This window comes from Alosa pseudoharengus, unplaced genomic scaffold (assembly GCF_046254945.1).
Source record: "Alosa pseudoharengus isolate Yale_2024_CS ecotype anadromous, Long Island Sound unplaced genomic scaffold, YU_APseudo_1.1 YU_APseudo_1.1_scf_4, whole genome shotgun sequence".
NCBI classification, from domain to species: Eukaryota; Metazoa; Chordata; class Actinopteri; order Clupeiformes; family Clupeidae; genus Alosa; species Alosa pseudoharengus.
In genome coordinates, this window is record NW_027468774.1 from 33,683,688 (window position 1) to 33,696,187 (window position 12,500).

General features: G+C 49.5%; 1 protein-coding gene across 1 annotated transcript in view; it reads right to left on the bottom strand.

The window, feature by feature from the left end:
* The window catches only part of bahcc1a (BAH domain and coiled-coil containing 1a), a 37,462-nt gene that overhangs the window by 17,963 nt on the left and 6,999 nt on the right, over window positions 1–12,500 (bottom strand). The window contains exons 2-10 of the mRNA XM_076266704.1: window positions 8,003–8,164; window positions 6,886–7,011; window positions 4,263–6,737; window positions 3,688–3,757; window positions 3,378–3,568; window positions 2,892–3,044; window positions 1,757–1,932; window positions 635–911; window positions 1–458 (exon numbers count right to left, since the gene is read on the bottom strand). The exon at window positions 1–458 is cut by the window's left edge and continues 505 nt beyond it. Of these exons, the coding sequence (XP_076122819.1) occupies window positions 1–458; window positions 635–911; window positions 1,757–1,932; window positions 2,892–3,044; window positions 3,378–3,568; window positions 3,688–3,757; window positions 4,263–6,737; window positions 6,886–7,011; window positions 8,003–8,164 (4,088 nt within the window). The remainder of the gene's footprint in view (window positions 459–634; window positions 912–1,756; window positions 1,933–2,891; window positions 3,045–3,377; window positions 3,569–3,687; window positions 3,758–4,262; window positions 6,738–6,885; window positions 7,012–8,002; window positions 8,165–12,500) is intronic.

Here is a 12,500-nt window from a genome sequence, read left to right on the forward strand (position 1 = left end):
GGAAGTGGCCACTGAAGGGTCAGAGGTCACCATCGGGTCGAAGGTGACAGCGGGTTCGCAGGCTGGGTCGCTGCTGGGAGACGCCTCTGCAGCAGGACTGACCGGACGGGTGGCTGGGTCAGGCTCCAAAGGAGCGCAGCAGCCAATCACCATGCTCCCCACAGCCACAGCCACGCCCACACCACCCGACCCACTTAACTGCTTCTCCTCCTCCTCCTCCACTTCCTCTTGGGCCGCCCTCTCCTCCACCGCCTTCACTACTTCCTGGTGTGGGAGGGGTCTCACTGTCTGACACTCAAACTCCTCCCCCAGGCCAGAGAGAGTGGGCGGGTCATGCTCTGTAGGTTCGGCTTGAACGGCATTCAAATCAGCAGGCTCAGCCAATGGCACGTCCTGAGGGGAGGGGTCTCCCCTATAGGCGATGTTCATGGCAGGATATGTATAACCTGGGGGCAGGTCTATGGTGTAAAGAGAGCAGATTAGCAGCCAAGCATGGAAACATAGAACACTAATACAACAACTATTTAAGACAACACAATCAAGACAAGATTCAGTGGTGTAAACGCTGAATAAGGGAGTCAAATGAATGGAGTAAGTGGTATTTTAGCCATAAGGTCGCATCTAGGTGCCTTACCCGGCTCTAGGGATTGTGGGTAGTCGTGCGGAGGTTGACCCTGTGGCTCTGCCGATTTGGGGGGCAGCGAGGGAGACGGGCTGATGGCAGGACAGGGGGTGGACGGCGTGCTCTGAGGGTGCGGCCGAAGACAGGGCGACTGGCAGCAGGGGGAGAGGTGCGTGGTGGGGGCCGCCATGCTGGACTGGTTGTAGAAGTGCTGACCCCCCGCGGGACTCCGTGGCTCGGACAGGATGTCCTGAAGCTCCACAGCACCCTCTTCTGGCTTCCGCTGGACCTGCACACAGAGTCCATCACTTTTTAAACAACAGACTTTGCTAAAGCAAGCCTTAACTAGCATCACTAACTAGGCAATGTGTATGCTCCAGTGTAGTAATGGCACTATAAACAAGAACATAAAAGACCAGACTGGGAATATGCTAGTTGTGAATATGCAAGTACTTTTGTGTATATCAAATGTGTGTATGTGTGTGTGTTTGGGTGTTTGGGTAGAGGGGGGGGGGGGGGTGGCATCTCTACATGTCCACTTGTATGTCAGTGTGTGGTTGAGAATACTTCAGGAGCAGCCTAGCAAAACACTGAGCCCCTGAGTTGAGCATGTTCCTCTGAGTGCACTGAGTGAGCCTCTGTAGCCCATGGGCAACTCGGAGATCACAAGCAACACACTCACACAGCACAGCCGTGGAGACAGATGAGATGAAAGAGGTTGAGTTCCTCTGGTGGTGACAGTGAGAGAGGAGAGTGTGTGTGTGTGTGTGTGTGAGTGCGTGTGTGTGTGTGTGTGTGTGTGTTTGTGTGTGTGTGTGTGTGTTTGTGTGTGTGTTTGTGTGTGTGTGTGTGTTTGTGTGTGTGTGTGAGTGTGTATGTGTGTGTGTGTGTGTACGTGTGTGTGTGTGTGTGCGTATGTGTGTGTGTGTGTGTGTGTGTGTACTCATAGCTCTGCGATGAACAGTGTGTGTATAACAGGGAGAGACACTGTCTTCTTATGTATTTATGTGCATGTGTGGGTAAGAGGAGAGGAGATGTGTGTCCAAGAGCAAGTCAGGGACGTGTACCATGTAAAGAGTGAGAGTGTGCACGCCGGTACGTATCTGAGAGAGGGCAACAGAGGGAGTGTGTTACCTGTGCGTGGTTGTTTCTATGTGGCTGCTGGCTCTGGTGCTGTTGCTGCTGCTGGAGTGCATACAGCTCTTGTTGCCGTAGTAACTGTTGGCGGGAGAACACAGCGGGATGCTGCATGTGGGCCGGACCCTGAGGCCGGAACACCGGAGGCCAGAGAGCCGAGGAGTCCATCACATCTACACACACACACACACACACACACACACACACAGAGTAACTATACAGAGGTCAAAACACACAAAACATTCTCATGCTTTGTCATTCTCCCACTCTTCTCTCTCTTCCTTGCTAGTTATCTTTCTGCTGGTCTTTTTCATGACTGATTTCAAATGGAATGCTAGATGTGACATGATAGATTATGTTGATTTTGCTTCCCACAGTGGTCTCTCACCATGAAGATCTGCACAGAAACAATTTCCCATGCTATACAATAGTGCTTCCTGTAAATATGAGTATGTGTGTGTGTGTGTGTGTGTGCGTGTGTGTGTGTGTGTGTGTGTCCTACTCTAGGTCACACTGTCAGTCACAGTTGAAGCATACGCCTCCAGATTCTCACACTGCCTGTGTTACACATGAGGGTATTTAGCTGTGTCCTCCCCCTCAAACCCCGCTAATGTTACCCGGAGGAAGGGATTTAGGGATGGGCTAATGTTCCCCAGGGGAAGGGATTTTTGGATGCACTTCCTTCCTGAGCTGGAACAACTATGGGCAGCAAGGGGAAGATCCGGTTGAGAACATAGAACAGCTGGAGATGAGTGTGTATATGTGAAAAGAAAACGTATGTTTGGAGTGCATGAGTGTGTTTGTGTGTATGTGTGTATGTGTGTGAGTGTGTGTGTATGTGTGTAGAGATTATTTATTTGATTTGTGTGTGCGTGTGTGTGTGTGTGTGTGTGTGTGTGTATGACAGAGTGGAATAACACAACTGAGAGAAGATTATAAGAGAAAGCAGGAGCCAGGAGACTAGCAGAGGAAAAGCAGAGGACAGAGAGGAGAATAAAGAGGGAGGGTGAGTTAGTTGTCATGGCTCCTAGTTGTGTGTGTGTGTGTGTGTGTATGTATGTGTGTGTGTGTGTGTGTGTGTGTGTGTGTGTGTGTGTGTGTGTGTGTGTGTGGTCGTGGTGGCGGTCCGCACCGAGGTGTGAGGCAGTGTGTGTGCTGTTGTCAGGGGGCAGCATGACCAGGGCCGGGGGGTCCTGGGGCAACGGGAGAACAGGCTGCAGGGGGGGCGGCACAGATGCCGGGAAGCCAGGAGGGAGGCTCTGGTGCAGCGCAGAGTGACTCAGACCTGCTGAAACAAAACCACACACACAATTAGTCTTTCTCTTTCTCTCTCACACACACACACACACATATATATATACATATATATATATATATATATATATATATATATATATAAACACACACACACACACACACACACATATATATATATAAACACACAAACACACACAATATTCCAATCACAGCTGTCAACTGCAATCATCAATAGCACAGTTGCAAACTTGACTCATCAGCCCAGCCAGCCTAGTCAACAAATGGATTTCTTGGAAACTATGAGATCATACTCGCAAGTTCAGATCCTCAACTAGCTCTACCTGTAACTCTGGTCACTTACTATAAGAGTGGCCAGACATCCAGAGGGAGGGGCTTCCTGTCTGCGCCATCCAATGGTGGTGAGCGGAGTGTGCGTGTGCAGTTTGCTCCTGCAGAGCGGACCCGCCTGACCCCATGAGGTGAGAGCTGAAGTCTCCATGGCAACTGTTGGAAGGATGAATCCGAGCGAATTCCAGCCTGTCCTTATTATCCCTGAGAAGACAGATGAGGTAAGGGGGGGGGGGTGGGCTATGGAATGACTGCGGACAAAAGGCAAACAGGGCAGGCTCTGGACAAACAAAATGGCGGTAAACCAATGGTCGGTGACTCACCTGATAAACGTGTCTCTGTGAAGAGCCATATGGTCCCTCATTCTCCCCCTGTCCTCCTCGGATGGAGACTCTGCGAAACCACAGCAATGCATCGGTCATTAATGTTGGCAAAAACACTGGGAACCACCTTTTCCATATAAAGGTGGCCAAGGTTTTCTAGGTTAAGGTAGCGCAAGGAAGCAACCTAGGTTTAGAAGACTCAGAAGACTTTAGAAGACTTCATTGCCATAAAAATATTTTGACAGTTTTACAGTGAATTATATATATAATATTTATATATATAAAAATAGAATATATATATATAGGTTTCAAAAGATTAATGAAGTTAAACAAAAGCAATAATCTCTCTTTTTGATCAGACCTTAAAGAATCTGCTTCCTAAACAGCCTCTAGACTAGACTCTCACTGCATGAGCTACAAAACCTTTAGCCATCACAGGCCTTTATAGCTGACACTGGGCATTTCTCATTTAAAGGTCCTCTGTCACATACAGCTATTTCATGCACAATCACCCCTGTACTTCCATAAATATATCCCTATCTGTGGGATTCGGGGGGGGGGGGGGTCATTCTTACCCTTCACGGCAGGCTGCCCTCTCCCCCTGCTCTGGCTGTCCGTCATACGGCAGGGAGGCTCCCGCTGCCTCGCCACGGCAACAGCGATCCCCACGGGAGGCTGCCGCACCTCCCCCTCGCCGTGCACAGTCTCGCTCAGCTCGCGGCCTCGCCCGCCGCAGTCGGCCCGCTGACCGTCGCTGGACGACGACCTCCGGGGCGGCAACACGGGCTTGGTGCCCTGCAGGGAGCAGCTGGTCTTCAGGCTCCCCAGTCCTCCGAACGGAGTCTTCTGGGAGAGAGGCTGCTGCTGCTGCTGCTGCTGGGTGGTGTACTTCAGCAGGTTCTTCATGGCCCCTGTATCTGTCGCTGGAGGCCCTTGGGGGGGCCCTTGGGGGGGCCCTTGGGGAGTCCCTTGGGGGGGGCCTTGGGGAGGCCTGTGTGCCAGGGCTGGGGCAGGAGGAATGGCTGGGGGACCGGGCCCAGGGGCTAGAGGGACTGGAACAGGAACAGGGGGGGCCATGGCAGAGTGCTGTCTGGCTCCATTAGCACTGATGGAACTCATGTAGACCGCCGACTGCTGCTGCTGCCGCTGGGTGTCTGGCCGCTGGGGAGTAGTGGGCCATGGCTGCACCTCCTGAGGCGGATGCCCTTGCCGAGAGTAGCTGTACTGCAGGTTTGGGTTTGGGTTATGGCTAGTGTTATGGTTATGGTTGGTATTGTGACTATGATTGGGGTTATGATTGGTGTTGTGGCTGTGGTTAGGGTTGTGGTTGTGGTGAGTTTGGTTCTGGTTGGTGCTGGGATTGAGGCTGTGGGTCGGATTGTGGGTCAGGTCTATCTTTCTCTTGGGGTCGTGACCTCCATTGGTCGGCGCTGGTTCCAGACCAGGTGTGCCGGAGCCTGTTCGGCCGTGCTGCTGGTGCCGGATTCGGGCGACCTTCTGCCCGTCCCTCTGCATGGAACAGCTGCCGCTCCCGCCACCGCTGCGTCCATCCAGAGGTTTAGCCGTCAGGGGCGAGTGGTTTGGAGGGGGCCCCGGGTGCGAGCAGTCCCTGTAGGCCTGAGCGGTGACGTAGAGCTGCTGCTGCTGCTGCTGCTGGTGGCTGGCTTTGGGCTGCTGAGCTGGAGGGGCTCTGGAGGGGTCTGGATCTACGCTGCGGGAGCGTGCGGGGGACGCCTGTGGGGTCCTGCTCTGAAGCTGAGCCGCCTGCTGCTGCTGCTGCTGTTGCTGCTGCTGCTGTTGTTGCTGTTGTTGCTGTTGCTGCTGCTGCTGCTGCTGCTGTTGCTGTTGTTGCTGTTGTTGCTGTTGTTGTTGTTGCTGTTGTTGCTGTTGTTGTTGCTGTTGGAGCTGTTGATGGCTGAGAGCCCAGTCGGGGCCTTTCTCTGCCTTCCTGTAGGACATCTGCTTTCTGTGCCACGCCTGAGCATGCCCATCGCTGCCACCACTCTTCTGCAAAGCCTTCTCTTTGGCACTGCCACCCCCACTGCCAATAACATGGCACTCCGGGCTGCCCAGTTGAAAAGACCCATTGGCCTTTTCACCGGGCTGCCCGACAGTTGGCCCGAATGTTGGCACGGCGGCCTTCTGCTCAACCAGTGCAGGGCCAGTCCTGTGGGGCATGGGGGGATTGGGTAAGGGTGCGGGCGGGTGGGGGTAGAGGAGCTCTGGGTGAGGGGGGTTGTAGTGTCCGTGCGCGTGAGGGTGGTGCGGGTGGAACTGCAAGCAATGGAAGCCCCGCGGGTGCCCGGCGCTGCCAGCAGGGGGCATTGTGTGCGGCGGAAGGGCGGCGTACGGCAGCGAGTGCTGCAGGCCCTGCTTGCGCTGGACGCAGTCTGCCACACTCGGCTGCTCGCTGATCCGCATCTCGCCCCGCACGCGGTCCGGGAACGGGCCCCCGACGCCCTCGCCACAGCTGGAGCTCTTGGAGCCGCCGCCGCCTCCACCACCGCTGCCGCTACCGCCTCCGCCTCCGCCTCCGCCACCTCCGCTGCCTCCACCGCCGCAGTGGCTGCTGGGAGATTTGCTGTTGAGCAGGCAGGCACTGAGCGGCGTGGCCACTGCCTGAGGGTGCGGGGCTCCCGGGTGCATGCTGCCGTCCTCCATGTTGAGTGCGGGGTGCGCGGCGGGGTGCTGGTGGTGGTGGTGGTGGTGGTGGTGGTGGTGGCCGTGGTGCGGGTGCTGATGCGGGGGCTGCGGGGTGTGCTGGTGCAGCCGCTGGGCCTGCGGGTGGGTGGGCTGCTGGGGGTGTTGGTGTTGGCCTGGGCCGCTCTGCGGAGTCTGCGTCTGCTGGAGCTGATGGGATTGGTGCTGCTGTCTCTGCTTGGCTTCCTGCTTGCTGCTCATTGGCTCCTTTTGCCGGCTGGACACGGACATGCCTCGCTCAGGGGTTTTTGCACTAGAACCTCCCCCTTGCCCCACCCTGGAGATTGGTGGCATGCTATGATTGGCCGATAGGAGAGGTTGAGAGGGAAGCCCTCTCAAGTAGAAATTCTCTGTCAAACAAAAGTACATTTTAATGATAAAGATGCTCATAATAACGTCAATATGATGACATCAATTTTTATTACCTGACATCAACAGCTAATGAATAATTAACATTCGGGGATGAGGCTTTGATGTCTGACATGTGCAAACATTTACCTTTTTGGGTGTCATAGAAACGGTGTTGGCCATAGAGGACGCCACTGTTGGCATGGTGATCCAAAGGGCCCATGGGAAGGAAGGTGTGGGTGAGTGTCCCTGAGAAACGAGGATACCCTGTAGCCGCTGAGGTAAGGGACAGGACAGGGATGCAGAAGGGATCACTGACATGAGCACAGCAGAAAAAGATAACTGACCACTAGCCACTGTAGATGGTGTTGTCTTTTACAGGTGTGACTACTGAGATGTCAGAGTCTATCTCTAGCACCCATCAGTATTTCACGCTGGGTGAGTTTGTCTGTGTGTATCTGTATGCACAGATTTGTATTGTTTTTAATGAAATCTGTGTGCAAGTAGAAAGCTTTATATACAAAGAGAACAAACCCATAAAACACTCTGTATAGCCTAAACAGCTCCACACAAAGAATAGAAATAGACTGAAAAGCAGAAACTCAGACACACATGTGCCACACGCACAGTCACACACACACACACACACACACACACACACACACACACACACACAGTCACACACACACACACACACACAGGCCCCTGAATGACAAAGCAACAGAAGCTGAGTAAGATGTTTTCCTCAGGAAGCTTTTCTCCTGATTACTGCTCAGCAAATTTGTAAATCCGCAGCACAAAGACAAGGTGTCAGACAGGCAGCCGGATCGACTGAGAGGAAGCGAGAGGACTGAGGACAACCAAGTCTACACCTACAGTATATGAGGCTCATCTAAAGACTGAGGACTGGATCCTCTGGGTGGGTTTTAAAGAAAACATGGACTGAGGCTGAAAGCACAACATCTCCCCAACATGTGTCCACCAGTGGTCTAGCTCATTTTACAGTTTTATCATTCAACGTAACTGAACAACTGACCACTTCCTACATAATTTAATCAATTACACCAACAGAGAGGAATAAGGAGGAACAAATGTCTCAGGACAGACTGAGATGAAACATCTGAGAACATCAAAGAGACATTCAAGCCGACAGAAATACAAAGGCAGCCAGGTAAGACAAAAAGACAAAAGAAGTCCGCCTTAGGCAACCATAAGGGCGGGCCATTTCAAAAGGTCAGTGGACAAGATGGTGCCATCAGGTCCTCACCTTCATGTGAGTGGGGGAACCAGATCTGCGAGGTGCTGGAGTGGGAGGAGGGGGAGGATGGAGGCCTGGAGGGATGGGGAGGGTGAGACGGGGCCGAGCCCAAGCCACTGGCCAGGAAGGAGCCCATGAAGGAGGAGGACGAGTTTCCCACCAGTCCACTGCCTGTGAACAAGAGAGGGAGAGAGAGAGGGGAGAGGGAGAGAGAGAGAGGAGAGAGAGAACATGAAGCCCACTCCATATTTCATCATCAGAAGGTAAATTGAGCATAACAATGGCAATACGTATGTTGTTTTTCTGGAAAATACCGAAAATGTCGTAGTGTTAATTTATATATGTATCTTTTAATTCAGGAATTCTTATATTTTAATTCACGTATTGTGCAAACTCTTGAGCATTGTGAACAATATGATGGTTGCCTTAGTAAATAATAATAAAGTAACTTCTTCCCAAGCAAATGGGTGGCCAAGGTACTGGTTCATGTTTGCTAAATGGTGTACTGACTGGTTCATAAAGGAAGAATCCATACATAATATCCATATACACGTCCATCAGACTCCCTCCCATTCACACCACAACAGTAAACCCACTAAGTACACTCTTGTTTCTGCTCACACACTCCCTGAGCTCAGCTCCTGTTAGACACACTTTGAGTTCTCTTCTTGGGAATTGTGGGGGTGCTAATCTATTCCAGATAGGACTGGGTAATCCTCCCTGATGCCTCATCTATTTTACACACATCTTAGGGTAACAGACGAAACCCCTACACACACTCACTCTCTCTCTCACACACACACACACACACACACACACACACACACATACACATATAACCCCCCCCCCCACATACACACACACACACACAATCTACGGTAATAACTGCAAATGGGAATTGTCTTATAATTGATAATTTGTTAAACTGCTTCAACAACACAACAATAAAACTACAAAGATGTCAGTGAGCACCCCCCCCCCCCAACCTATCACCCCTCACACATGTATCACCACACCACAAACATTGCCCCCAAATTCCAAGCCTTGGTTTCCTTTCTAATGTTCAACTTTCATGTCTTTACTTCTTTTGATCAGATAATTACTTAATTGCCAAAAGCAAGACTTCAAAGATAGCATTTCTAATAAATGGGCCCCTTTAAAAACCACAATGAAATCCAGAGAGTGCCTTTGTGCACACATGGGCAAGACACATACAGTCTCCTTCTCCTCATATGTACAAACAGTCTCTTCAGTCACAAGACCTGGCTGCCCATGGCCCTACTGATAATACAAAATACTCAAAAGACAGGCCACTTTCCCTAGACCAAATCCGGAATCCATTCAGAATATAATCAGTCCCTCTGTAAACTGCCAAACCATAGCCCAACAACTCATATCCTCACTCATACAGACATTGTGATACACTTTTGAGAGGCATTTCTTTTGCAACACATCAAAGGATTAAAAAAAAACCCCATCTCACTCACCCACTAAGAACATTGTGACAGTGATCAACACGACAATGAACAGATGTCTCTATGTCAAGACACAGGTTACACACAAACGCACGTCACTTCGCGGGTACACCCCACCAGAGTGTAAGAGCACGGAAAAACACACGTCGGTACCGTCCGGCAGTGAGCAGCTGGAGCAGACTGTGTCTGTAAAGCTCTCTGACGTGGAGCAAGCGGACAATTCTGGACTGGGTACCGTTAAGTGACTCAGCGACTGTTTCCTCTCAGCACCAAGTGGTAAGCGGCAGTCTCACATGGCTACTGGAGAGGGGGATTTCCTTATAACGGGCGAACGGCATCTTGAAAACATTAGAAGAAGTAGTAGCCAAATTCCTGTTGGTCTGTCGACAACTGGGACCATCGCGCATACTCTGGAGGTGTCTGCTTTTTCCTGTTGTGTTCTGGGAACCCCCAGGACTGCGAGAAAGTAGGGGGCGGAGAGGGAGGATAGATATGGATAACTCCATCTTTGCGCACACGCACACACACACACACGCACACAGCACATGCTTGATCAGTGAGTCTGATGGATGTGGTGAGTGTGGAGGTGTGGAAAAGATGAAGAACAGGAAGAAAAGTGGTTGAATATTCATTACGGAAACTATTCCCCTTGCAGGCTACATGTGAGAGAAGTGAGTTGGTTAGACTTTAGTGTGCTTAGATGTTTAATGGATCTCTCTCTCTCTCTCTCTCTCTCTCTCTCTCTCTCTCTCTCACAGTGTATGTGTGTGTGTGAAAGAGAGAGAGAGAAAGAGAGAGAGAGAGAGATAGACAGACACACAGAGAGACAGATATACAGGATGAGAGAGATGACCGAATAAACCAACTAAAAAAAAAAGTAAAATAATAATCACTTCGCATAAAAAAAAGCATTATACAGTAAAACATTTACAATGAATGACATTTAACCTGTATACCGGTCACTAATATGTTGTAACCACACAACTTAATCCACTAAGACAGACACATAATAGAATAATCTTCACCTAATTGCATACTAAGCTTATGTAAATAATGTCATTAGTCTATTTGATAATGTATGGCATGATAGTCCTTAATTCATTCTCTGAGCTAATGGACTAACAGCATCATTAGTTGTGATATTAAGTATTCAGTCCCATACTATGGAGTCTAGAGGCTTTGATTAATTAACTGCTTTTTGAAAAGAAAAAAAGCAGTAGCAATCAGCCTTTCAACAGTGCACAACAGAGTTATCAGTCTCCCTGCACTGAACTATTAAGTCAGTAAGTATCTTCATTAGCCTTCACACGCTGAGCTAACATGCTAACATCTCAGGCCCAGGCTGATTCCATTAAACACAGGCCCAGGATCTGAGTCATCATTTGTCTCCATGGAAACAGGTAGACCAACACAAAGACTGAGGCCATGCCTACAGACACAGACATGTGAACAGACATACAAATACAAGCCCAAGTGTGTGGATGTGTCATGTTTCTGAATATACAGTAGTTTGTGATCCACTCAGCAACATATCAAAAATATAGAAAATAACATGTCATAAGACTGGCAGCCTTAACCCTTTACCCCCCACAAGCACGCAATATGGCAACTGTGGCAAGGAAAAACTCCCATATTACAGGAAGAAACCTTGAGCAGAACCTGACTTAATAGGGGGAGCCCATCTGCTTCTGGCTGGCTGCGCCCTCCAATGGCAGCAGATGTAGAATAATCTGAAAAAGTAGTCTACAGGATAAGATGAGTTAACTAAAAGCTTTCCTGTACAGGTATGTTTTCAGATCTTTTTTAAAAATATTTACTGAACTCGCATGCTTGATGTACAGAGGCAGGGTGTTCCATAGTTTTGGGGCATAATGGATAAAAACAGCTTCTCCACTTTGTTTGTGGAGCACTTTGGGTACGATTAAAAGATTAGAATTGGATGATCTAAGTTTCCTTTGTGGTTGATAAGATATTAAAAGCTCAGAGATATATGAAGGTGCTATGGCATTCAGAGCTTTGTAAGTAATTAACATAACCTTAAAATTCAATTCTATAGGAAATAGGGAGCCAGTGCAGTTCAGCCAACACAGGGGTGATGTGTTCTCTCTTCTTGGTCTTAGTTAAAAGTCTAGCCGCAGAGTTCTGTATGAGTGCCAATTTCTTCATCTTGTTGAGTTAAAAAGGGCCGCATTAATGTTTATCTAATAATATATGGATAATGGGCTTTTATATGTAAATGTTGTAGTGACTGACCATCTCTTAATAGCATATGGTTTTATGCTTTGTCAATGCCAGTAATATTTTTGGTTGTAATTTTGGAAGTGGGCAGACAGGTATGCAAGTTTCTATTTTTGGTCCAGGAAGGAAGAAAAAGCATGCTGTCTGTCTGCGCCTCATCTGCGGCTCAGTGGGTTATCCGTCTCTGGTCACCAGACATGTGCCTCTGCTTTGCCATCTACCAGAGAAACCGCCACATGTCCTTCACATCTCGAGATGGAGACTCATCCTGTTCAGTTCCCCAGGGTTCACAAATATTCCTCTTTTGCTGGTTTGACTGGTTTTGCCAACACTAACTACAGTGAGAGGTGGTGTGTCTAAACAAGTTAAGAAGTGTTTGCACAAGATTGGTATCTCTCTAGTCAATCTTTAATACAGTTTAGTACTCTGCTAGTAGTGCTTTTCAATGCACTGGCTGTCAAGCAAAACTTCCAGATGATGAATGATGTAATGAACAGACCCAGAGCCATACAGGCTTTAAACAGACCTAACAGAGCAGAACAGGCCTACTGCATCGTATTCTCAAGAAGAGTTACCCAGAGAGAATCTTCATCCAATCAGGAGTCATGATTCCAATGTCTGATTTTTTAGGGGATGTAATTTTCTGAGTAGATCTCCTTTTATTGCCAGGGCCTGGGTCTGGTAGTCCTGCTCCAGCAGATCAAGAGGCTACAGCAGTCCCTCCTCAGGAGATGAAGAGAGCAGCAGGTCGTTGTTATAAAGCACACAAATGATGGCTTGGGCTTAAAGGGGGA